We start from the raw sequence: 27,119 nt of genomic DNA, 5'->3' as shown, positions 1-27,119 counted from the left end.
GGAAATTTACTTTGGGAACATATTTCAAAAGAAAAAGATTAATTTTTATTTAATTAAAAATAGAAAAATTAATTTCAAATTGTGAAACTTAATTGCACTGAAACTCGAAAAATTAATTTTGAGTTCAAAATATATTTTCATAAGATTAATTACAAATTAATTACACTACTATAAAATTACAATTGTATAATTTAAAATATAAATTACAAATATTAATTACAGATTATATAATTTAAAGTATAATTTTAGATTATACAATAATTGAATGATTGAAAATATATTTAGAGTTAATAATTAATTTTCACAGTTTGACACTGCGAGAATTATACTGTATAATTTAATTTTTTAACTTTTATACTGTATAATTTGTAATTTTTTTAATCATTTAATCCAGAATATATTTTCATGACATGAAAGGATAATTTTTATATTTCTGAGAGTGCATGGAGGTGTATGAAAAAAATTGATGTTATAATATTATTGTGAAAAAAAGTGATACTAACTTAAATTAAGAAAAACTGTTTTTTTATCATTAATTTAATTGGTTTGGATTGAAAGTAACTTAGAAATCAACCCCTACTTTTATATTTTATACACTAGATTTGTTTATATAACTAAGCAAAAAGACACATTAATGCTACCTCATTTATATCATTCCAATTCAATCAATTTAATCTTCTTTTATAAAATTATGGATATGGATTTAAATCCAATCCAAATATTTGGATTTGAATTTATAAAAATCTAAATTGTTTTTATAAAAGAATATAAATCTGGATTTAAAATCTGATCCAAAGATTTGAATCTGAATTGGATTTATTTGGATTGGATTTTTCCATGTCCACCCTTATTCCTTACTACAACACAAAACATGATAACAAAATAATATGAAGTTGAAAGTTTCCATAGTCCTAGCCAGTAAATTTGTAGAAATTATGCCTTTCCTGCTGAACCAAAGAGATGCATCTTTTCTGCAACCACAGCCTTCATGGCTTCCTTTGCAGAAGCCATGACATGAACTAGATCGTTCTTGGGGGTAATCAGAGAGTCCATGTATGCTTTCCTTACTTCAGTGTTCACATTGAACTTTCTAACACCAAGATTTATGCACTCCTGTCAAAAACAAGAACCTCTTATAACGTTTGCAATATAGAGTGCTAAAACTACTAGACTTCAATGGAGGGACCAGAAATTGGATACATAAAGGATAACTTAGAAAATCTGAGACGCATCACTACAAGAAAATCATGAAATAGAAACCAATTTTTAGAAACCAAAATAATTAGTTGCAATAGTAACTAAATTAGAGACCATTTTATAAACTTAAAAAAAAAATTGGTTTCTAAATTAGTTTCTATTATTGTTAAATAGTTTCTAAATTGGTATTTAATTAGCAACCAAGGTTTAGAGACCAAATTTAGAAACTAAATAATTGGTATTGTTAATTAGATACCAATTTAGAAACTATTTAACAATAATATAAATTAATTTACAAACCAATTTTTTTTTTTAATTTCTAAAATAGTCTCTAATTTAGTTACTATTGCAACTAATTATTTTGGTCTCTAAAAATTGGTTTTTATTTCATGATTTTCTTGTAGTGCATGTTACAATTGTACCGTGAGCTCAAAGCTAATAAAACGTAAGTGTTACTTTGACGGACCAAAACTCAAAGCCAACTTCCAAAATATGTTGTTTATGTAACTGTACCTTAACAAGTTCTTCGCTCAAACCAGAAGCACCATGAAGCACCAGATGAACTCCTTTCTCCAGGCTCAAAGCATGCAGCTCCTAAAAATGGTACAATGTCAAAATTACACAATTGAAAAGAAAACCTCAAGTGTGGCTTAAATTAAATTATTATCCATTGGGAACATGGGCAACTCCCACCCCAAAATATCCAATTCAGAGGTGGAAGCACACAAGGTTGTCCTCAAATATCTGTAAATTTTATCTTAACTGCGGAAACTACAGCTGAAGAATACTGAAAAGACCATGAAAAAGAAGTATTCTCAAAATAGTATAGGTCACCCAGTCTAGATCATAGAAGTATCAGCCTAGAAGTCTGGTTTTTGCAATTTTACTAAAATTCATCACATGGGAGATCAGCAATGGTCTGGATTTTTGATAAATCTCAAAAAAACACATTTCAATACTTGTTTTAGATACTTAATTCGTGAGAAGTTGGATATCTTTTTGTAAAAAGAACCCCAATCTTTGTTGAACTATGGAAATATTTAAACGAAGAGAAGTTATAGAAAAATGTGATAAATGTTATCGATATGAACAAGGAGCTAAGACAGGATCCGCTGAGCAGAATTTGGCCAGTGCAAGGAAGCTTCTGTTGAGCACAGACAGTTGGGAGATAACAGGTGCTGAGCGGATGTATTCCAAAGAAGAGGTGAATTTTGAAACCAGATTTGGCTAAGCGAACTATGAAACCACTCAGCAGTTTGCAGTGCTTATAGCATTTCAATACGAGCACGGTGCTAGCTGGAATAGGATGTCTAGCTTATGCAGCAAACATTATCTATCTATTGCTTTTGGGGTGTCTGTTCATCTCTTTATTCTTGGTGATTCTTAATGTGATTTGGTTTATGTAAAAGGGTTGGGATACCCCTTTTGTATCCCTCTTAATTTAATTTCATTATTTACTGATAAAAAAAAATAAAAAATGAAACCACTCAGCACACAAGAAGCCTTCAGTTTGAAGAAAAGTGATCCGCTGAGAAGATCATCCAAGCACCGAGTATAAGCCATCAGCTGAAGGCAACTTGTTTGGAGTATAAATAGAAGAGAAGAAAAATGAGGAGGGGGCTGACACATTAGAATTGAAGACACTTTAGAGTTGTGCTATTCCCTTTTCATTTCTTTATCTCACTATAGTCATTGAATCATCCTAATCACCATGAGTGGCTAAACTTCATTGTTGTTGGTATTGAATGAATTTGTAACTTATCTGTACCTATTGACTCATATATATAAGTATATTTAGCTTTCAATTCTAGGTTAAGCTTCATGCTTAATGCTTGAGCGTAGAGGAATCTATATTCTTGCTTTTAGAATTGGAATGCCTTTGGGAAATGTATCTCCTTTTCTGAACTAAACTAAATCAAATAAAAGCTACAATTGCTGGGAACAAAGTTGATGCTTTTGGTTTTAACTATTCTATTCTTAATGCAGGGATCAATTGAAGTTAATCAATGAATTGATTAATTTTTGTTAGATTCCTAGTAACTAAGTGTAAGGAATTATCTTGTTTTAACTGTGATGAACATGGAAGGTTGAATGTATGATCAAGAAGTGCAGATTAGTGTTCAAGTCCATTTCAATCCCAATTCTTAATCATATATGAAACCTCCAACCATTTTATCTTGTGTTCAATCAACTTAGCTTTTTGAAAATTGCGTTTTGATTTGTGCACAATTAGGTAGAGTGCATTTCTATGCAAGTTTCAGCTAAGGAATTAATCACCTTAAGCAGGTCAACTCTGAGATTTGGACCACTTGCTGGGTACTTTCCATGCACATTACCAATACACACTGCCAAAGCATCTATTCCAGTCTCATCTATGAATTTTGATGCCTGAAATTAATGCAACAAGCACAAAGGAATTAAGCAAAGCTCATGAGAACATTTTGAGTAAACGTAGAGGAGAGGTAGCATAGCAACCATATTCACATCTGTTAGTCTGGCTTCAAACTCTTCTACAGTTAAATCATCTTCTGTCCCTGACAATCTTCCTAGCTCAGCTTCAACCAGCATATTTTTTGAGTGCGCCAGTAATGTTATAAATTGTGTGTATGCAACATTTTCATTGAAAGAAAGATGTGAACCATCAACCATTATGGAACTGAATCCCTGGAATCATTACATTCACATTGCAGTTGAGATAACAGAAAAATAACTAACCACAACACAAATGGATACTGGATCATCTTTGAGAATGAAATCGTTCTGTAGGTATGATTGTCATGCAAGCAAAAATTGAAATTACCAGGTCAAGAGCTTCCACAAGATCCTGCTTTAAAGTTCCATGATCAAAGTGAACAGTAATGGGAACCTGTCATATATGAACATGAATAAGCAGTGACATTTAAAGACACTCAAACTAATGGTTAGTTAGTTACTAAACCTAAATAGCTACGGTTTGCTCCAAAACAACACCCTCGCATTCAATTTTTAAAGTTTTCAACATTAAAATTCGTCATTTCATTTCCGAGCTCAACTTTCTTGTCAAAATCTTGTTCCAAGCTACCACAAGACAGATATCTTTGCTTTTTTGTTTTCTGTAAATCTCCATTAAATTCAAATAATATTATGCCACTTACACTGGCTTGCTTTGCAGCAGAAATGCAACAAGCAACCAAGGGAATTCCTCCTTGCTTCAAGGCCCCTGGATGGATCTGAAAATTTTAAAGATAGTTCAGAAAAATTTTAGAGGAAGCAAAGTTTTTATACCAAATAATAGAATTGTGGGTTATTCAAAAGGTCATTTAATATGATGATGCACATATACAGGGAATTAATATGAAACAATTAATCAAGTATGAAGCATAGTTGCTCCACAAACAAAGCAAAGCTCATCATGAAATAAGAAAACATGAATAAAGGAATTTTGTTTAGGTTTCCACTATTTTCTCAAACTGGTGGGATCATGGAGATTGGAGGTGTTATACAATGAAAGGCTGACAAAATGATTTTCATAAGGATCAACATAGAAGTCCTCCAATGTTTTCAAATGAAGGGTGTGGATAAAGATTATGTCTTTTAAAGGTAATCTTAGAATAACTTGATCCCTCATTATAAAATACTAAAAATTTCCTTTTACTTGAGAGCGTTTGATACCCTAGTTAGAGGAGTATTCTAGGATTATTATTTTACACCAATCTCATCAACAGGCTTAGAAGTTGGAACCCTTGATATTTAGCTTTTCTATTCCAGTACCACTTTTTCCCCCTCGTTTGTGTGCTATCACATTATTTATGTTCGCAATAAAAAAAAGGGATTCACACAAATCAATATGTTGAATTTTGAACTAACTATTCCAGACCTGTAATATAGCAGGACTTTGTTCTTCCTCAGCAGCAGAAACAACAGCCTCAGCTCCTTCCAAATTGTAGACATTAAATGCTCCAACAGCATAACCACCCTTTTCTGCATTCTTTGTGCCAAAAAATAAACAATATTAGAAGAAAATCAGTTCCAATTTGCATAGCCATGAACCAAAGTATCCTTACATTAAGAATTTCTTTCGTTGATGTAAATCTGATTGAGTAAGTCCAGGACTTGACAACTTCTGCCAATGCTGTGCTGTTACCAACATTACCTACCAGAAGCAAATTATCTTTGATAAGATGAAATATACTAAAGAATAGAGGAAAATATGTATTTTACTGCACCAGATACCAAGATTTGGTCGTAAACTGTAATTAAGAAGAGAAAAAAAAAAAAAAATTAAAAAACATTACCAGGGAAGACAATGTAAGGAATTCCAGGATGTCTACTTTCAGGGCCTAATTGCCACAGGGGAACACCAGCAAGTGCTTGCCCAACTATCTTCGCACATCTTGCACCAAGGGCTTTTGTAGCGAGGTCTGAAGACGTAATACCACCCTAAAGCCCCGAATTTGATATCATGATTAAATACCAAAAGTTCACGAAATTGTTTTATTTAACTTGCAAAATAGTAAAGATAAATGCAATGAAGTTTTTTTAAAACGTTACTTCAAAATCTGTTACAGTAAATTAAACAGCAAAAATGTTTTTGAACATATTTCTTGCTTTCCTGAGCATGAAACCTAAGTGTCCACTTGTACTTCTGTGTTTCTAAAAGGTTTTAATGAACTATACATTTCTCGTGTCAATTAACTTCGTGATAAAGCATAGTGATCATGATACAAGAATGCCTGGATGATCAGCCCAAAAAGGTCCGATCAGCTATGTAGCACAGACACTGACACAGACACTGATACGACACGGACATAGACACAGAGATACGTATAATCTCTAAAATGTAGGACATGGGGACACGGATCTATATATTATATAATTATGAATTATATAAATTGACAATAAAGATTTATGTGCACAAGTATGTTTAAGATTATTTTTTGGAGCAGAAAGATGTTTTTCATGACTGGTTCAAAATGATTTGTTTCTTATTTTTATAATTATAATAAAAATTTATACAATAAATTTGAGTTTTTAGAAAGTTAATGTATTTTTCCTTTTTAAGATTGTGTTAGAACTGTACTAGAATTATCAGAAATCCAACAAATACTTTTTGAATTTGACACTTCACGGATACGTGTCCTACAAGTGTCATACGAGTGTCGGTGTCCGATACAAATATCCGACACCGACACACTATTTAAGAGAAGTGTCTGAACTTCATAGCTTATCAGTGTGACTATGCTAGCCATATATGCAATATTGATCGCATATAAAGTCGTGATTATTTTTCAAAAAAAAATGTAAGGACAGTAGAACAAAAGGAAATATCATATTTTCCATATCAAAATGAACGTTCACTGGGTCCTTTATATATGAAGTACCTTTGCAATAATATAGCGAGGTTTTGTAGTTACTCTTTTCACTATTTCCACCAAAGCGGAACTCACTTTAAAGTTAATGTCCAAACTCTCAGCTGCAGCTGCACATTTGAAAAAGAGATTAGATTGAGGGGAATAACTTATATTTCTCCCACTTAATGCACTACACTTTGCTTTGAATGGTAGATAAAAAGAGAACAGAAGTAAGCTATCTCTGTGTTGGATCTTATAGGTGAACAGATCCCATATTACAACACTAACCAAGAGATGGGAAGAAGAGAAAACAAGCAAAAGAAGAAAGACAAACTTCTTCCAGTTATGAGATTTCGGCTGGTCATTATTAAAGTGTCTTTATGAACTTTAAGATATAAGTCTGCTAATTCAGCTGTTCTACTGATTTCTTCCTCCCTCTCTTCCATAGGGCTCATTGCAAGTTTTTCAACTGATACCTAGTACAAAGAAACCCTTGTCATTAGACTGGCAAATGAAATTTCAAAACAGAAATTGCGTTATGCATAAAAATGAAATGCCTTTGCTAAGCAAACTTTCATCATCATTGTCTCCATGAGAGAATTAACAATTAAGAATGAAAAATGAGGTATAGACTTGGAATGTTAGTCACCTCAATGCTTTTTAAGAACTGACCACACTGTAGTTTGAGTTCTTCAACCTGTGGAATACAACTTGCAAGCATAAGCATAAATGAGAAATTGGGTATGCTTGAGATTAGATTTGGAACTTAAATTCATTTATCACCTGCTTTGTTGTTTTTGGAACATAGGATCCCACAACTATCAGACCACCATTCTTTTCTCTAGCTATTCCTAGATCACTTGGCAATATTGGTGGCTTAGAGATGATTCCCATAAGTGCAGAGACAAAACTAGCAGCAGTGCGACACAAGAAACGTTTTCCTGTCAATTCTGCCTGTTAATAAGAAAAGTCAGTCCAAGAATATTTGCATCAGTAACAAAACACACAAAAATGAGACAGAAAGGCATGGAAGAGAAGGAAGGTTTGCCTTGATCATTCCAAGAGCAAAAACAGTCATGTCTCGTTCACTAGCTGCATTAACTACGCATATTGTCCCCTGCTTAATACAATAGACATTCATAGTAAGTGGTTTGAATATACCTTCTTATTTGTAATTTCTTACCCAGACAAAGTAAGCCACAAGTTCTCTTCTTAGAACCTTAAAAATGTACAAACTACTATGCATTAACTATCTCCCTTATTTTGCATACCTTCTGCAAACTGCATAGATGCTTAGCAACTGCATTTGGACCTCCTTTCCTCAAAAGTTGGATAGAAACAGATGCAACACTACTTGCAAGTATTCGGCCATTTGTCTTCTCCTCTACCCACTACAATTGGATAAAAGGCATCTCAAAATTTAGAATTTATCCAAATCATGAAAATATAAATTGCATTGACCAAGCCAATAAAGGGTTTGAAGCTTTACATGACGCAGGTTTGAAGATTTGTAGCCAAAGGAAGCATCTTTAGCAAACTCTGTGTCCCCTGCAGGAACAAGCCTGCAGTGAAAAAAGTTAAATACACAGGACTCTAATTTGGATCCATTCATAATTCCTTATAGCTAGATCATGAATGAAAAGACATACGTATCAGAATCATCAACATAGTGTGTGTCTGCAATAGTGTAACGACCCCCTTGAAGGAAAAAGGGACAAATTATCCATGCATCCATTTCACCCAATACTGAAACAACCGCATCTGCTTCCTGTACACAACAACCTAGTGTCGTTTAGAAAACTGAAGAGTATCGATATTATTTATTGAAATATACTTATTGAGCTAAAATACATTATCCTTGCCTCTGGAAAATGACCTCGTAAAGTTGAATCTCCCCTCAAAACTACGGAATAGTCAATGCTGTCAATTGATTTTGCAGCAATGTCCAGATTTCTGCAAATCTCTTTTATCAGTGCACTGGCCTGCCACAGATCAAGCGCAAACTTATAAACTTGATATAGATTTTTTTTATCAGCAAAGAATGAAATTAAATTAAGAAGGATACAAAAGGGGTATCCCAACCCTTTTACATAAACCAAATCACATTAAGAATCTCCAAGAATAAAGAGATGAACAAACACCCCAGACGCAATAGATATATAATGTTTGCTGCATAAGCTAGACATCCTATTCTAGCTAGCACCGTGCTCGTATTGGATAAGCACTGCAAACTGCAGCTACAAAACCATCAAATACACCCTGCCTCTATTGGTCTGTTATAAGACACATCAAAACAGAATCCTCCATCATATCCTTAACATTCCTTTTGACTCCCTTGCACACAAGCACATATGTCCTTTCCATCTTGCACCAGCTGCGGGCCGTGACAAACCCACCAACACCTCCAACCAACTATAAATCCAGTATAGGCCGTAGTCTTAAAACTCTGGTTGGGACACAAGGCCCATGCTTCAGATTATTTTAATTAATGGTATGGCGCTTAAAATTAAAGTGTTGCATGTATTTCAGTTCAAAACTTTATTAAGCTCAAATATTGCATCTCAGTAATGACACTTTTTCTTCATACTTCAATAACAAGTTTTTCCATTTGTGGGTCAGCAATAGGACAAATGGAGCTTGTTGATTTAGTTGTGGTGGCCAAATACAAATAGTATCACTAAAGCAATTTAAATACAAATTGTTCTGGTGGCCAAACACAGAATATCCTTAAATAATCAATTTAAATTTTTTAAGTTTCCTTTATTATACATAAAATAAAGAAAATTTGACCGCCCCTCACCCCTTATTTATCTCTCATGCACTTGTAGCCTATTTACCTTTGAATAGAGTTCTTCAAAATTTCACCCATGGTTATTAGTAGAATTCTTACAGAAGAGAGATAATAAATAGAAGTAATTTTCATGTTTACCTTGTCAGAACTCAGTGACCTGGAGTTTGTCAAAATGAAAAAGCATTTTGGACTTTTTCTAAACTGCTCCACCAGTGACTCAATGGTCCTGCAGTGAAACATGGCCAATTGAGTAATAACTTGGGATTTATTCAGGAAGATCTTGCTTTCAATTCCAATCTCATGATGACAAATTATTATTGATTATAGAAATTATTAAAAATAGCACAAATAGCACAATATGAAAGAAAAATCAGTGCTTTGGTAGTTTGGTTTGAGGTAGCACCGTATGAGATATCTTTCGCATTCATTCTTCCAAGAAAATGGAAATAAGAAAGAAAATGAAATACACTTACCATTCTGTTAATACCTCAATATCATGAACAGTTTGTGTTCCTGTCGGATCATCATCTAATACAACTAAAATCTTTGAATTGCTTTCTTTTAGTGTTTGTATATCAAGAACATGATCTTCGGGCCACTCTGGTGGAAGAGAATGTAACATGGCATCTTTCCTTTGAGCTTGGATTTTTCCTTCAACTCTTACACCAGTTAGCATCTCGTAAACCTGTGCAAAATTTGGTACAGCCTCCCAAGTTATTCCAGCCATTGTGTTTATCATATATTAAACAAATGTAGATTTTATGTAGACAGGAATTCCAGTCTTTTTAAGATTAGAGGGAGAAGAAGAGTTTATTCTAATGTTTTTATTTTCTTGACAAAATCATCTTGAAAAATTTAATGTTTGGAGCGGGAGCACAAAATTATAACTGATGACAGGGGGTTAAAAAAGCAAAGGAGGGGGAAAAGGTGCCAACAAATTCACAAACTACAATAGTACCATGATATCTGTCTACCAGCAAGCAACTTAAACCTGGTACAGTTTAATGTTTGGTGATAACTATAGTTTCCTATTCCTAAAGATAGGCTGCTACATGGAAAATAGAGAATTTGGTAAGAAATAAAGAATTCAAGGAAAATATGGTCAAAACACTCCTAATAAGAAATAAGACTTGGGTAGCATCATCCCTTAAGGTAAATTTTGGGGTTGTTGGGCTTAATTTACTCCTAATCTATGAAGCTCGGACACTTCTCTTAAATGGGCGTATCCGTGTCGGACACACGTATCGGTGTCAACATTCATACGACACTAGTGTTCAATTCAAAAAATATTTGTTGAATTTTTGAAAATTCTAACACGGTTCTAACACAATTTTAAAAGGTATAAATACAATAATTTTCTAAAAACTCAAATTTATTGCATAAATTTTTATTATGATTATAAAAATAAGGAACAAATTCTTTTGAACCAGTCATGAAAAATATCTTCCTGCTCCCAAAAGAATCTAAAACATACTTTTACACATAAATATTTATTTTCAATTTATATAATTTAAAATGATATAATATATAGATTCGTGTTCCTACATTTTAGAGATTATACGTATCTCCGTATCCGTATCCGTGTCGTGTCAGTGTCCCTATCCATATCCGTATCTGTGCTACATAGCTCCTAACATGGTACATCAGAGCGTAAATGACAAAGTAGTCTAGGGTTCATCCTTGCCATACCAATTTTTCTAATAACTAGTTAAATTTCAACCCCAAATAGGTGGACTGGTGAATTATCCATGTGTCAAGCCCGAAGGTCTCTCGCATTACTTTCAAAAGGGTTTAAGATGGAAGACCCTAAATTGCTATTTTATCAAGCTAATTGCATTCTAAATGGATTTTGTGATATCAGAAAAAACTAAAATATGAAATTCTAGAGGTTCTACGAACTGAAATTAGTTATTCATACCTTGACAACACCAGCATCATCAATCCGCCCCCAGCCAGCAGCAGAACCTGTAAAGTAATATTATAAATTTGAGCAAGCAATTCTCCAACAGTTTCCTGAAAGCCCTTTTTTGTATTTTTATTATGTATCATTCTGTGAAAAATATATACACATAATTGAAATTTTAAGACAAACTACAATATCTATTTTTTAAATATTAAAAGGGAAAGTACATCGGAAATTTAAGTAAACGTGGGGGATATTGAACTAGTGGAATAGTTGAGAGAGAAGAAAAAATAACTTTATGCAATAAAAGAAGAGTTCTTGAAAAGAAATGAAAACTAAGAAAAAAAAAAGACAAGATAAGTTTTTTAGATGACTTCATAAAGTAAGTTTTTGCATGATTGAACACTCGAGATTGATAGTTAAACATTCTCAAATGAAAAAAAATAAATAACAAATAAAAATACTAAAAATGATCATAAATTATAAAATGTGTTCTTTAAAAACAATTTAATTCAATAAAATTAAAGTTTATATTTACTAAAATGCAGTACAGTACTTTGGGGATCTGTGGTTGATATCAAATGAGTGAAAGAATTAAGATAATGAAAAATTGTGTAGTAAAGGAATGGTTGTTCAAATGAAAAAAAAAATCAAACATAATAATAAAAAAAGTTATAGGTTAACTAATAAATTAAAAGTGTTTTATTAATTTATAATGACAAAAAGGTGTGTATATATATATCAATTCTCGTCCACATACCCGATTTAAAATTGGGTATACCCAATACCCCTTATCTAATCAATGTGGGAATTCCTCATCAAAATCAGGTTAAGTTCAAATAATACTCGTGCAATGGGATGTTCAATCATTTGTGATCCCTAAACCCTAAACTCTAAATCTTATGTTCAATTATTTGTGATACCATGATCTCAATTTAAGTAATGAGATGTTCATTTAAAAATAAGATAGAAGATCCTACAAGCACCATCCTCTATCCATTAAATGGTCAACCTCAAGTATCTTTTTCTTACTTTTGTCTATTAAAATCAGAAATAGTAATGGCCAAGTTGAATTGAAGAGAAACATTAGACTGTATACATCATTAAGATTCAAAAGTATTATACAGCACCTGCCAGATATAGTTGGTGAGCAATAGTTGATAGCTGAAGTGGAACTTTCCATGCAGATGATTCACGAGTAACAATTCCCTGTACATGAGTAGCAATAGTAGATTTTACTAAAATAACATCATGATGTTATTTAAATAAAGTGTCCCTGCTGAATAGCAGGAGGAATATACTATTTCTTACCATGTCCTTCACAAAGATATCAAGTGCTGAACATGGCGTGTAATCATTGTCTATCATGTGTTGCCCACGATTCTCAAACATCCTGAAACAACAGACATATCTTAAGGTTAGCAGTTAAATTTTCTATTAAAATCTATGAATGTGTTTTATTTAGAAAAGAATAATGTAATAGAAGAAGGAAAGAAGTGAAAAATAGGACTAGAAGAGGATAAAAAAACCTCAAGAATTAGAGACAAAATTACACATAAACTCTTTCGAAATAGCCATAAACACGTCACCATATAAGACATGAATACAACCATAATATTAAGAAGTGGACTTTAAACTTAACTCAACCCCATAAAACCGCTCATGAGGTTGAGGTTTGCATCCACTCGTACGTGAGGCTATATATTATGAGTGGTCCGATAGACCAATAGAGGCAGGGTGATGGTTTTGTAGCTAGAATAGGATGTCTAACTTAGACGTTAGGATAGGCTTGAAATGACTCTGATATCATATTAAGAAGTGGATTTTAAGCCTAACTCAACCACATAAAATCGGCTAATGAGGTTAAGGTTTGCACCCACTTATATACAATGAAAAGCTCTAATCTCTAGTTGATGTGGGATCTTCAACACATAATAACAAAAAAAATGGATTACGAATGTCACAAATTGATCAAAAAGTTAGTGACTTCAAAATTATTGAGAGGACAACGTGATTGTTTCGTAGAAGAGACATACCAGGAAGTTCCTCCACTAATTGCAATAAAATCGAACAACAGTCTTGTATTCAAACCCAACCGAGCTGCAAATGCTATTGCCTCAGCAGCTGAGGCAATGTGAACTCCAGCAAGCAATTGGTTAATCATCTTTATACCACTACAGAACAATTTTAACAGATGTTATTGTACAATTTTTTGAATTCAGGATAGTACATTATGTGGATTTCAGTGTCTCTTTCAATAAGAATTAACATCACATTACCTGTTTCATGCGAAAAAGAAACAAGTATCAGTATTAGTCAAAGCAAAACAGTGAATTAACAATATTGGAAAATTAATAAATACCTTCCAGAACCACAACCACCTTTGATAATATAAAGCTTCTCACTCAAGGCTGATTTCAAAGAATTAAAATAAATTAACCAGAAAATTATTTCTGAAATAACTGTAAGTCCAGAATTAGAACTAACATTTTTCACTTTTATGATCAGTTAGTTTTACCTGCTAAGACCTGACCAGCACTCTTAAGGGCATCATCAGTTCCTGACGCCATTATCTGAGAATTATTCATTACATCAGTGTCTTGGTCCACAAAATCTAAAACGAAGTTTCGATAAAAGACAAAGATGTATTTCACACCGTAAGAGTTCCCAATGAGGCCCTCGTAACACCACCAGAAACCGGGGCATCCACCAACTTCAAATACTTATCTGCATTATTATCATGAATGGTTACTAATAGAGTAATTGAATAAAACCTCTGTTTTTGTAAAACTGAATAACATTCGCCACATTAGAAAAGTGGTTGTTTCTGTTACATAATGTTGAGTTTAGTCCCACATCAGTACATGGCTATTTCTGTTGAGTTTCGTCCGACTTCGAGAAATTATATAATCAATATTTTTCAGATGAAGATCTCACATCGACTAGAGATTAGGATATTTTATTCTTTATAAGTGAATGCAAACCTTTTCTTATAAACTGATTTTATGAGGTTGAGTTAGACTTAAAAGCACCTTCTTAACATGGTATCAGAGCTATTTAAAGCCTACTGTCATCTGCTATCAGGTTGTTATTGGACCATCCATAACATATATAGCTTTTTAAATTAGTTCATGGCTTTCAATCCAACACGGTTTTCTTTTTCGACCTCTGTTTCAGTGAGGTTTCCGTCACCATATCCGGTGTTTTCTTCCGCATTTTCAATCATAGAGAAGCTTAACGATGAAAATTATCTTCTTTGGCTTCTACATATCAAACATGTTTTGCATGCTCATGGGCTTCATCGATATTGTGCTACGCCTCGGATTCCCACTCGGCAACTTTGGGAGAAGATTAGTTGAAAGAAAAAGAATGAATGTATTTTCGAATGTATTTACAAATGTGATTACAATCTAAATTTATACACTCTATACAACCTAGTTAAGAAAGAAATAATAGATTATTAAAGTTACACAAATCAAATCACCAAAAGATAATAAATATGTCCTAATAGATCGAAATCGAAAATGAAATCTGCACTATTTATTGAATAATTATCTCCTAATTAAGCAACACTCCCCGGTGAATATATATCCATCATTCTCAGCTTGCAAGTAAGATGTTTGAACTGTTTTGTGTGAATGTGTATGCCAAATGGAGTCTTGAAGAGATGTACTCGATGGTTGCAAGACCATTATCCAACTTCTCCTTGATGAAAGGTCAGTTTATCTCTACGTGTTTGTTTGGTCATGTTGAACTGGATAGTGTGCAATATTGATGACGGACTTATTATCACACCCTAGTCCCATAGGAGCTTTATATTATACTTTGAGGTCATCAAGTATGATCTTCATCCATAATAGTTCACAAACCCCTTGAGCCATGACTCTATATTCTGCCTCTGCACTTGATCTTGCGACTACATTTTTTTTTTGCTCCTTCATGTTACCATATTTCCACCCAAGAACATGCAATAACCTATGGTGGATCTCCTATCAACAATTCATCTGCATAGTCAGCATTATTATATACTTTCATGTATAAGTTTTCCCCTTTTTTGAATAGCAATCATTTACCATATAGGCTTTTAAGTAATAAATAATTCTATTTATTGCCTGCAAGTATCGTGCACAAATTGGCTAACTACACTAACTGCATAGGTTATATCTGCCATATTGTGTCATAGATAGATAGATAGATAAGTTTTCCCACAATTCTTTGATATTGTGTGTTCTCCATCTTTAGGCTTTCCTCACATTCCCAATCCTATTATTTTTCTCTATTGGCACTCCACTGGTCCTACATCCCAACTCAGCTTCTTGAATACTATCCCTTTAAGTTGAGAACCAGGAATGAAGGACTTCATTTCATGAAAGGTAACATCCTTGGTTTACGACTTTTCCAATGATGACATTTGTACCCCTTTTTGTTGGAGGCATAATTGATGAAGACACATTTGATGGCCCGAGGATCTAGCTTACCCCAATAAGGACTATGAACATGGACAAAGACAGGACAACCAAAGACAAGACAACCAACCAAAGACACAACTTTGAAGACTAGTCATAATGGGAATAGAATGATAGAATCTGGTCATAAGATGAATGGACTAACTCCCTCTAGAACTCGAGAGGGTAATCTATTGATCAAATAAGTGGCAGTCTTCCCCAATAAGATCTAGGAACATACATTTGGAAGAATAAAGTTCTAGTAACCTCAAGGAGATGACAATTTTTCCTTTATGCAACCCCATTTTGTTCAGGAGTGTTCACACATGTTAATTCACGAACAACCTCATTTTCCTTAAGGAACTTGGAAAAGTTTTGGTTCACATATTCTCCACCATTATCAGAACTCAATATCTTAATTGGGCTTCCAAATTGTGTTTGAACCATTCGATAAAAATTGACAAACAAGTGAAAAACTTCAAACTTATCTATCATAAGGAATATTTAGATAACCCGAGTACAATCATCAATAAATGAAACAAACCATTTTGCACTTGAGATATTAGGAATAGGTGAAGGTCCTCATACATTTGAATGAATAAGATCAAAATGTTTAGGACTTCTATTATTCTTGGAAAAAAAGGTTGTCTGGTTGTGTTTAGCAAACTGACAAACATCACAATGAAAAGACTCAACAGAACAAACACTTTTGAATATAAAACAGGAAATAAACACTTTAGGGTACTAAATGGAGGATGACCAAGACATTTGTGTTGAAACCATATCTGAGAGGATGATTCAACTGAAGATTAGAAGTGAGTGCCTGCAGTCTAGCACACTCTTTATTTTCTTCGTGATGTAAGTAGTATAACCTGCCTTACTCTTCAGCAATTCCAATCATCTTTCCCGTGACAAGATCGTGGAACCATTAGCAACCGTAATATGTTGTTTACCAGATAAAGCAATGTAGGATAAAAAAAGAAGAGGAATGAGGTGTAATATGGTCACTACCACCAGAGTCTATAATCCATATATTCTCAGTACTAGAAGTATTAAAGGATAAGAAACTAGAATTCTTAGCCCTAATGGTTAAGGAACAAGAGCTAAATGTCTTACTAAGGGAGTCCATGAGAGTTCAAAACCAATTGAGCTTTGAAGATCGGCGAAATCTGGTTCTAATGGTAGTGGTTTTGTTCACAAAACTTGTCGGAAAAAAAATTTCCAACCGTGGTCAACGACGGTAGTTAGCAATCAACGATGCAAGGTGGTGGTCAACATAAAAAAAGTACAACAATCAAGACTACCAGAAAAAATGGTTGCAGCAATGAAGACTGCCCGAAAAAAATACAGAAACAGAGTCTCCCAGGGATCGGGAGCTATGATACCAATTTGAAAGAGGATTGATAGTATTTCTGAATGTATTTACAAAATGTGATTACATCCTAAATTTATAGACTCTTTACAATTTAATTAAGGAAAAAAAAATAATTAAAACTATACAAATCAAATCTTCAGAAGATATCAAATTTGTCCTAATAAATAGAAAACGGAATCTACACTAATTATGGAATAATTATCTCTTAATTATGCAACAAAATTCAACATCATTTTCATTCGAAACTTGGGTGCAAGCTCGTTTTCTTCGATCTGAACACAGGAACACAAAGTAAGGTGATCGCTCCATTTCGTAACTTCTTAATGGAATCAAATATATCTCGGACTCTCTCATCTCTATTGGCGAAACTATTTACTTGATTCGTTGGCTCCTGATTATGAATCACTGATTTTGATGATATTGAATCTCTGTTATTAGCAAAAGAAACTATTGATATTGTTTCTACCTTGAATCTAACTCATGCTAAATCTGTTATTAATACTGAGACTCAAACTCCTCAAGCAAACTATGTTAATTCAAGTTCTCAACCATCAGCTGAAAACATTGAGACTAAATACAGATTAGATAACCATATCACTGTGTTTTTTATGTGGTGTTTTGGTTGTTGTGGAAATCCCTAAGTGTGTTTTCTGATCAATTAGTGGTCTCACATGTGGATGGTTGCAGTAGAGGTTGTGGTGATTCAGACATGTTGGGGGATGTAAGTCGAAGGTGTAAACTCCAACCATTCTAAGTGCGAGATGGACCCTGGCAAGTAGGAAGTTGGTTTCTGTTAAAAGTGAGCTTATAAGGAGCAAACAGGGGGAAGCCAAAGTCCAAAAAGGAGCGAATGGAAGATGTTGCATTGAAGTGATTAATTCTGTGACAAGTGCTACAATCGTGCCATTGCAAGCTGGGTAGAAGGAATGTCAATGAAGTGGTGGAGATAACCAATATTTTGGTGTTTTTTGATGGTTTTGTAGCTGCAATTTGCAGTGCTTATAGCATTCCAATACGAGCACGGTGCTAGCTGGAATGGGATGTCTAACTTATGCAACAAACATTATCTATCTATTGCTTTTAGGGTATTTGTTCATCTCTTTATTCTTGGAGATTCTTAATGTGGTTTGATTTATGTAAAAGGGTTGGGATACCCCTTTTGTATCCCTCTTAATTTAATTTCATTCTTTGCTGATAAAAAAAAAAGATAACCATATCACTGGAGGAGTAACATACCATGCAATCTATGCTCCAGCTGACTCACGTATGCAGGGGAAACCGTGGAAGAGAGAATGATAGATGCTCCAGCTGGAAGAGCTACATATTGCAGAAAATATATCAGTATATAGTTAAATAGACATCTTAATATGGGTAGTAAGATATTATATGCACCTGAAACTGCACCATTTTCTCCATATAAAACATTTTCTGCTTGTGATTCATTCGTGACCATAATTATGAGAACATCAACATCTGTGACCAATAATAAGTGAGTGATTTCCTGATCTAGCAAGTTATCATATATAACAAAAACATAGCACGTAAAGAGAAAATAAATAAATGGGTTGAATATATCCTTCTGCTTATATGTAGAACTCATTACACCAGAAAGGATCATTCAGTGTTGTAAGAGCTGACATCAATGCTTAGTTCTAGTATCTAAACTGCTGAAGCTTTATTTATCATACCCCCAATCGGTTTCTCCATTATGTGTTATGAAGGCAGCTTGTATCCATTGTATTGTAGAAATTAAGGGAATTGTGAACTATACGAGTACATCTAAATCATGTACAGCATTTAATACAATAGGAATCTGATGCCTATGTATAATCATGAATATTTAGATTATATATGTATTGTTGGGAATGTTTTTATTTAATCTCTTATCATATCGTCATATAACGTGACTTTTTTTTGAAGTTGTTAATTTGTCTTTTGATGAATTTAAACTAAAGTGTCATTTTCAATGATGATGATCAAGAAAAAGATGAAATACCTCAAATAAATTCTATTCTCTTTTCACTTTTTGGATTTTAAATAGATGAATTAAATTTATTTTTGTTATATTTGACTAACCTTGTTTACATAAATCTTGATTGTTAATTTATATAATTCATAATGATATAATCCAAATTCTAAGGCCAAACAATTCCCAGTTCCATAATCAATATCTCAAGCTTTTTCATTTTTAGAACAGGGAATACAAAGGCAATATTTTATTCATTTTATTATTCACTACATTACCAATGTTTCAGGATTTTATGTATCATTTTATTTATGGGTACGTAGTATATATCAATTTACCTTTGCTCACTTCAGCTGGAGAATTTCCAATCAGGCCACCAGCATTTGTAAATCGTCTTTGAGTTGGTTCATACACCTAGAAACAAAAAATTGAAACGATGCTTATAGTGATCATATAACTTTCTTCCATGACATTAAGTAAAAGTTTCATCTTTGCATGAAGGCAAATTCTTCCTACGCCCAATCTTTTTGAACCTGCACCCAATACAGTTTTAAATTTCCAAAAATTCCCTTCATTTCAGAAATAAAAATCCAAATCCAATAAGAAAATCCACAATACAAAAAACTCATTTTGTAAAAAAAATCTGGAAACATATACCAGAAAAAGGACATTTTATATGTACTCATTTTGTCTTTTTCATACTGAAACTGGATGGCACTGATATGGTGAAGGAAGTAATTGCCTTGCATGAATATACAAACACCCACATTTTAGACCATAAACAGATATATATGAAGTGGACTTTAAGCCTAACTAGGGTTGCACCAGATATATGTTATGGGTGGTGGCCTGATAAACCTAACAAACACTCGCTAGGATAGGCTCGAAATGGCTCTCTGATACCATGTTACAAAGTGGACTTTAAGCCTAACTCAACCCCATAAAACCAGCTCATAGGGTTGAGGTTTGCACCCACTTATATACAATGAAAGGCTCTAATCTCTAGTCGATGCGAGATCTCAAACAGTACTTGTCATTTTCCCTTAAATACCTAACACAATTTATACAAATAAATTCAACTTCAAACATTCAAAAAAAGCTTTGAAGTCCTTTTAGAGTATTATAGTTGGACCTGGCTCTTGATTTTGATACAGCACAATAATCTACTAGCAGGCACCAATGCTATTGATAATGCAAACCAACATTTTCATTATCTGTGGTCAACCAACTCACTATTAAGATACTAATATCAGATCTCCTTGTTACTAGTTAAATGCAATATAGCTTAAGATTTAAGAGTGAGAAATTACATCATAACCAACAACGCAAAATTCTGAACTCAGTAAGTGAGTTGCCATGCCAAATCCCATAGCTCCAAGGCCAATAAAACCAACCCTTCTCACACTCTTAGAATCAGTAGTAAATTCAGATGCCAGTTGCTCTGGGTTATACGTATCAGCCTTTTCAGCATCTGAAATGTTAACCCCGTAAACCTTTTCCCAAACCTGTTATTAAGATGAAGAAAGAATATTTAACATTAGAAATACTCATATAACCATATCAGATACATAATCATAGATGTTAAGAGAACACTACAGCTTCTAAAACAAAAAACAACTTCTGATTGAAACTGCTAAAACAGATGTTTCATCAATTAACCTTGATCGGTGCTGCAACATCATCTCCACTATCAACAAGCGAAACCCCTGAAAAAATGATTTTCCAAACTATGTAAGCTGGAAATGATAGTTTTTTATTTTTATAAGGGATGTATAGTTTACCGATTTTGTACCGTGAATAAGTTGTAGATGAGTAGCAGCCAAAATTGGAAGTGGAAAAGTAAGTGACTTGGACATATTCAAAATGATTTCCTAGAAAATTAAACAATTTTTTTTATCATTGTAGTGTTTGCAAAAGAATAACTAATGAAAACAAAGTTGCTATAAGGCAAGAAAAATGACAATTTTTGAAAACAAGTCATATAATATAAAGTGACTCTTTTCCAACAACAAAAAAAAGTGACTTCATTCATGGAAATGAAATAGAAATTCAAGGCATCATGTTCATTTCAAAAAGTCAAATAAACTTCGTAGTAACTCCTAAAAAAACAAGGGCTAAGGCTATTAAGTGGGTACATAGAATCATTTATATCTCTTGGACATCCTTTCATACAAGAGCTTGTTTGTGTTGGAGGACATAACAATGACAAAACCTTGAGCTGAAACTAAAACTTAATTATAGGTACTTAAAATTAAACTCCTTACAATTTGGTTCTTTAGGCTCTAATACTATGTCAACCGATCACTTCGCATAAGAAGGTGGAGGTTCAAGAATGGTTTGTCTCTGACATCAATTAAACCTTAAACCCTGAACCTTAAACCCTAAAAGTATTATTAATCAAACATTGGTAGACTACATTTGATTTTGATGTAATCGTATAATCATAAAATATAACAAAAACACTGAAATATATAATTGTTCAGATATCCATTGATCTTACCAACTCCTTAACAAAAGTGTTCAGAATTTGATGATTAACCTCTCCCTTTAACAAAAGGGGTAAATAATTCTTGAACGCCCTACAAAATGGATGAAATTATTTCCACCTTCCAATAGAGCTAGGAGAGGCTTCAGTTAAACACATACCATGAATTTCCTGCAGCATTGGAAATTATATCATAGATTATCCAAGGATGAATTCCAATTTTGGCACCAAGAGAGAGAGCCTCCACTGCATTAATGAAATGAATGCCTTCGAGCATTACATTAACCATTTTAACCTTGCTGCAAAGGAAAAGGGTGAAAATTTTGATAAAACTAATATATCCAACAGAACACAGCAACCTATAATAGTAACTTTTGGTTGGGATGGACAATGTTACGAAGTGGACTTTAAGCCTAACTCAACCCCATAAAACCGGCTCATGAGATTGAGGTTTGCATCCACTTATATACAACAACCTAAGTTAATTATCTGCACTTCTTAGGAGAGGGAGAAAAACAAGGAATGGCAAGATGAACTGGTGCAGTTAAAGAATTTTGCATAATGGAAAGATTAGGTTTTAAAAGAGCAAGAACGAAGTAAACCTGCCACCACCAATTTCACCCTCAAAAGTGAAGAGCTTTTCACACATTGCTGTCAACAAAAGGCAACAATAAATTAACCTTCAGATACAAATGAAACAAATTGCCCTTTTCTTAATGCATATCAAGTTCAAAAACTGTTTTAAATTTTACCAGAGAGAACAGGCTGTGCTCGTGCAATGGCATCTAGACTTCCAGATGATGCTATCTAAATATTCAAGAAAAAATAGTCAAGATATACATGCTGGGTATGTAATTAGAGAAGGAAATTAGTTTTTATTCTACAACCAAGCAATAAATTATAAATACAAGATAATGAGACAATAACTTACTATGACTTTTTCATTCAAATCATCAGATCTCCCATAAGAGACATAAGCATCAACAACATAAGCAATCTCATGAATTTCTACACGATATACAAAAATGGTTAATTTTGGGCTGCAACACCCTATCACTAAATTTGCCCAAAGTGGGAGAATGGGAATAACTAGTTTGGAACTCCTTTAACAAAGAATCAACAATTATAAAGCAAAAAATATTGTTATAAAGTGGACTTTAAGCCTAACTCAACCCCATAAAACCGGCTCATGAGGTTGAGGTTTGCACCCACTTATATACAATTAAAGGCTCTAATATCTAGTCGATGTGTGATCTCCAACAAATATCACATGTATTACCTGCTAGATCCCTCTCCAGTTTATGGAGAAGTGATGGTAATATGGTCGAACGCAGAATAAGAACAGTATCTGGTTTTAGACCTGCATAACCCAAAATGAATGCCATTTACATGAAACAAAATCCTAGGACGTAAAACTTGTTTAATGCCAAAAAGCTGCATAGAGACCTCTCAAAGCACCCTCATCTCCGAAAATGAGGTCATTAGTTTGATCTATGTGAGATATTAGGATAACTAGAGCTGTTACATCTGCAAGTGAGACAGAAATACATGTATTAGGGAGACCATGAAACAGTGTAATTTACATAAACTGTACAATCAGTGTATTAGATAACACCAACGGGACAGTTATTCCACTGATCATACTTTGAGAGAAAATCATGACAATAGCAATTAACATTAATAATAATTAATAAAGAATCATCCTTCTTTACTGAAAAGTCATGTAAAATTAATAAATGTTGAACTCGAAGTAACATGAAATATGGCAAAGCAGATTTTGTTTCTAATACAATAATGTGATACATGTAGTATCTAAGAAAAAGTTACAAAACAGGAAAACCGAATTCCCTGTCCAAACTCTCTCCTCTAACTAATTGATTCCCCCCACTAACACCAATTACTGAGTAGTCATATTTTCCCTCTTGGGCCTAAGAACATTAACTTTAAGAGGTTTCTTCCCTATGTAGCACACAGACACTGATACGACACGGAGACGGATACGGAGATACGTAAAATCTCTAAAATATAGGACACGGGGACACACGAATCTATATATTATATAATTATGAATTATATAAATTGACAATAAAGATTTATGTGCACAAGTATGTTTTAGATTATCTTTTGGAGCAGAAAGATGTTTTTCATGACTGGTTCCCAAGAATTTGTTTCTTATTTTTATAATCATAATAACAATTTATATAATAAAGTTTGAATTTTGAGAAAATTAATGTATTTTTCCTTTTTAAAATTGTGTTAGAACCGTACTAGAATTGTCAGAAATCTAACAAATACTTTTTGAATTGGACACTTTACGGATACGTGTCCTACAGGTGTCATACGAGTGTCGCTATCCAATACTCGTATCGGACACCGACTAACCATTTAAGAGGAGTGTCCGAGTTTGGGCTCGTTCCCAATATCACCCTCTCTAAAATTTGCTGTTTCCTCAAGGAAGAAAAAGGAGAATCTGATCTTAATGTAAGCTGCTGATTCCCAACTTTCTCCTCATGTGGTTGGGCTTTCCACAAAATAAAACATTCGATAAATGGGGCTCCATTGCGTCAATTTTTTCAAGGTTTGAGAGAATGGCCTTTGGGGTGCAGGGTCAGAATCACCCACCTCCATTCCTAAGGGTAAGGCAGTAACTGCAACATCACACTTCAAGGAAAGTTTGAGTTGAGACACGTTGAAAAAAGGATGAATACGAGCAGAATCAAATGACATGAGCTTGTATCTGTATTCGTATCGTGTCAGTATCCGTATTCGTATTTGTGCTACATAGACCAATTTACGACCTCGGTTAGTACATCACTATGGGGGTAAAAGATGTGTTCATGCATAGCTTGGTTTCTTGAAGACGGAAAAGTTCACTCCAGAACTTGCTAAGGAACATAGAGTCGCGATCACTCATGATGGATTTGAGGAATCTACAATAGTATGTTTAAATTTTAGAGAATATAACTGAGCAAGTGCTGCTAAACATAGGGCGGAAAAGTTTAGCTTGCGATTGATAACAGGTGCTGTCACCCAAATTATATATATTTATGAGTTACAACTTTACAACTAATCTGTTTGATTTTTTTTAGATTTCTGAAGTACATTATTATGAAATTAGAATGATATTGCATATTATATAACTATTTTATGAAGTTAGTGTAACAAACTTGAGCAAAGAAATATAATATATGAAATAGTGAACCATATGGCTGAAATTTACCTCTCCCAGCTTCCGAAGGGCTTGAACATCTAACTCCTCCAAGCTTCACGATGTCTTCAATGACGGGACTATTTATCTACGGAACAATTTATTCCAACCGTACAAATTAAATGTAACCTTACTTAGTGGTAGTATTTAACAAACTAAAAGCAAACAATAGTTGCAGTAAAATCCTAATAGAAAATGCAGTAACAAGTGAGAGGAAATAATAATAATAATAATAAAGAATGTCTGATATTTCAAATAACGATTTGATATTTATTAATAATAAAAAAATTATATAAGTTAAAAAAAAAATATTTCAAATTGTTTTTTAAGAAAAAAAGATAAACTTTTAATTTAACAATGTTATTTTGTTAAAACTAATTTTTAGCAATTTGACTGGCATTTTTTGTACTGATCTTGTATCATACCGAATCAGACTGGTCACCGGTTCCTAGTCCGATAAGGAATACGTTTCCGGCAAATTCTTACTAATTGTTAATTGCACCTGATTTAAAATTTTTAAAATTACTCTTTATTTTAAATTTGTAAATTTAAAATTTAAGCTAACTTGAGGAGAATATTTAATTATTAATTTATTTTATTAAAAAATTATAAATATTAAAGTAGCTTATTTTACGAGCTAACTTAGTTATAAACAAATTCAACTAATTTCTAACTGGTAACTTGTTTATTATTATTTATTATTATTATTATTTATTGCATTTTAGTGCATTATTTAATTATTCGTATTTTTCCGTATTATTACCTATTTCAATTCTTTACAAACAATCACACTATTTTTAGTACTTGTACGTTATTTTTTAATTTTTACTTACTTCAAATTAAAAAAATCACGTTGAAGTAATAAATTTGTTATTACATTATGAGAAACAATTAATATAATAAATTTAATGTAATAATAATATAAATTAAAAAAATTAATACTCGTTATATCAACTCATTTAAATCAAATAACTTTTCCAAATTAAAAAAAAAACATATACAACTTTTAAAAGATAAATAAAAATTTAATTATTTTAAAAAATTTAAAATTATAACTCATAATATATTTTCTTCTTAGAAACACAGATATCATTTACATAATTATATCATTTTATGTTATTTTTCAATTATCAACTTGTTTATCAATCAGTATAAATTAAAAATGCAGTTAGTTTATCAACTATTAACTCATCTAACTTTATTAAAAAACCCGATTATTGATATAACATTTTAATTAATAAAATATTTGAAATCATAATATATTTATTCCTTTCATCTATTTTTATAATCAGACCAACTTTATATCTGGATTTGTAAATATTAGATATAATTTTAAAATATTAAATAAAAGGAAAATATTTGAAATCATAATTCATTTTTTCACGCATTCTTCCGTTAAATGAAAATGACTGCCTACATTTTACTTCTAACCACGCAACTAAAAGTGAACCGTTGATTTTCGTTCGACGGTTCCAATGCTGAGTCACTGCACGACATTGCACGAAAACCGAAATGTAGGAGCACACATAATCAGATTCCTAATGACAGATCCTATATTCTTATGTCTGCAGATATGATGAGACTGTTCAAAGAAAACGAACCTGAAAAGCTTGCACATCGTATCCATGGCGAATCGCGGAAAACGCCATCTCCAAGCTGAACTCGTCAACGCCAACAAAACCGATCGCCTTCCGAGACGCCATTGTGAATAACCTTCCGATTGATTTCAGCACACTGCACAGGAGAAAGAGATGCAAATAAAATCAATAAATAGATAGATGAAGTAAGGATCGAAGTTAATGGAAACAGAAACGATGAAATTGGGAAATTGCACAAGTTGAGAGAATGAAAGAGTAAGGAAATTACGTCTGTTTCCGCAAAAAACCAGAGACTCGTGGAGGATGCGGAAGCAAGGACTATATAAAGAATACCTTTCACATGGAAACAATGATTCAAAAACCACTCCACTAGTCTATGAATTTTTTAATATGTTATATTTTTTTTTTTATAAATCATCCAAAATACACTCCACTAGTCTATGAAGGAGCATTGAATAATAAACTAATATATTAAATTTCTTAAAAATATATAACATGTTTAATTATTATTATGAAAAACTTGGAAAGCAATAAAAATATTTTAAGAAATTTAAAATTATTTCTTAGTAGAGAAAAAAGTAATATTATTTGGTCAACTAAAAATAAATTATTATTTGACGTGAGTTGTAATTCCACCATTATTTATATATTTTAATATTTAAACTTCTGATTTCTTATATCTTTTTCATTTTATCATTTTGAAAGATTTAAAATACTCACAATATAAGAAAATGATAAAAACATAAGAATAAGAGAGGTTTACTATTCTCATATGTGTATGTTACATCATTTTATAAGAATTTGCGAGTGTAAGATACTAA

At 32.8% G+C, this 27,119-nt stretch overlaps 1 protein-coding gene across 1 annotated transcript; it reads right to left on the bottom strand.

Annotated features, from left to right (window-relative positions):
- Positions 1-787: 787 nt before the first annotated feature.
- On the bottom strand, positions 788-26,703 carry LOC137837934 (uncharacterized). The gene is made up of 43 exons (XM_068647116.1): positions 26,567-26,703; positions 26,302-26,434; positions 24,713-24,788; positions 22,939-23,019; positions 22,772-22,852; positions 22,424-22,500; positions 22,245-22,299; positions 22,095-22,143; positions 21,654-21,791; positions 21,508-21,586; positions 20,800-20,878; positions 20,667-20,713; positions 20,318-20,512; positions 19,346-19,421; positions 18,434-18,514; positions 18,278-18,358; positions 13,878-13,948; positions 13,740-13,794; positions 13,584-13,632; positions 13,258-13,395; positions 12,533-12,614; positions 12,352-12,430; positions 11,237-11,283; positions 9,792-10,003; positions 9,457-9,544; positions 8,390-8,509; positions 8,177-8,295; positions 8,017-8,089; positions 7,799-7,918; positions 7,576-7,644; positions 7,311-7,481; positions 7,177-7,224; positions 6,862-7,003; positions 6,558-6,655; positions 5,472-5,616; positions 5,241-5,329; positions 5,054-5,164; positions 4,332-4,406; positions 3,998-4,063; positions 3,673-3,861; positions 3,475-3,585; positions 1,711-1,791; positions 788-1,113 (listed from the first exon to the last, which is right to left on the bottom strand). The coding sequence occupies exons 2-43, from the start codon at positions 26,401-26,403 to the stop codon at positions 934-936; spliced, it is 4,125 nt and encodes a 1,374-aa protein (XP_068503217.1). The 5' UTR covers positions 26,404-26,434; positions 26,567-26,703; the 3' UTR covers positions 788-933.
- Between the last annotated feature and the right edge of the window lie 416 nt (positions 26,704-27,119).

Source organism: Phaseolus vulgaris, chromosome 4, assembly GCF_000499845.2.
Source record: "Phaseolus vulgaris cultivar G19833 chromosome 4, P. vulgaris v2.0, whole genome shotgun sequence".
In the NCBI taxonomy this organism is placed as follows: Eukaryota; Viridiplantae; Streptophyta; class Magnoliopsida; order Fabales; family Fabaceae; genus Phaseolus; species Phaseolus vulgaris.
The sequence above is the reverse complement of the archived record's forward strand: the minus strand, read 5'-3'. Positions and strand labels throughout refer to the sequence as shown.

Bases quoted from the DNA above. Each gene is read 5' to 3' on its own strand.
- LOC137837934 (XM_068647116.1), bottom strand. From the start codon at position 26,403: ATGGCGTCTCGGAAGGCGATCGGTTTTGTTGGCGTTGACGAGTTCAGC. The intron at 4,064-4,331 runs GTAAGTGGCATA...CATATATGACAG, and splicing joins CTGCTGCAAAGCAAGCCAGT to GTTCCCATTACTGTTCACTT. The intron at 3,586-3,672 runs GTTGCTATGCTA...CATTAATTTCAG, and splicing joins GACTAACAGATGTGAATATG to GCATCAAAATTCATAGATGA.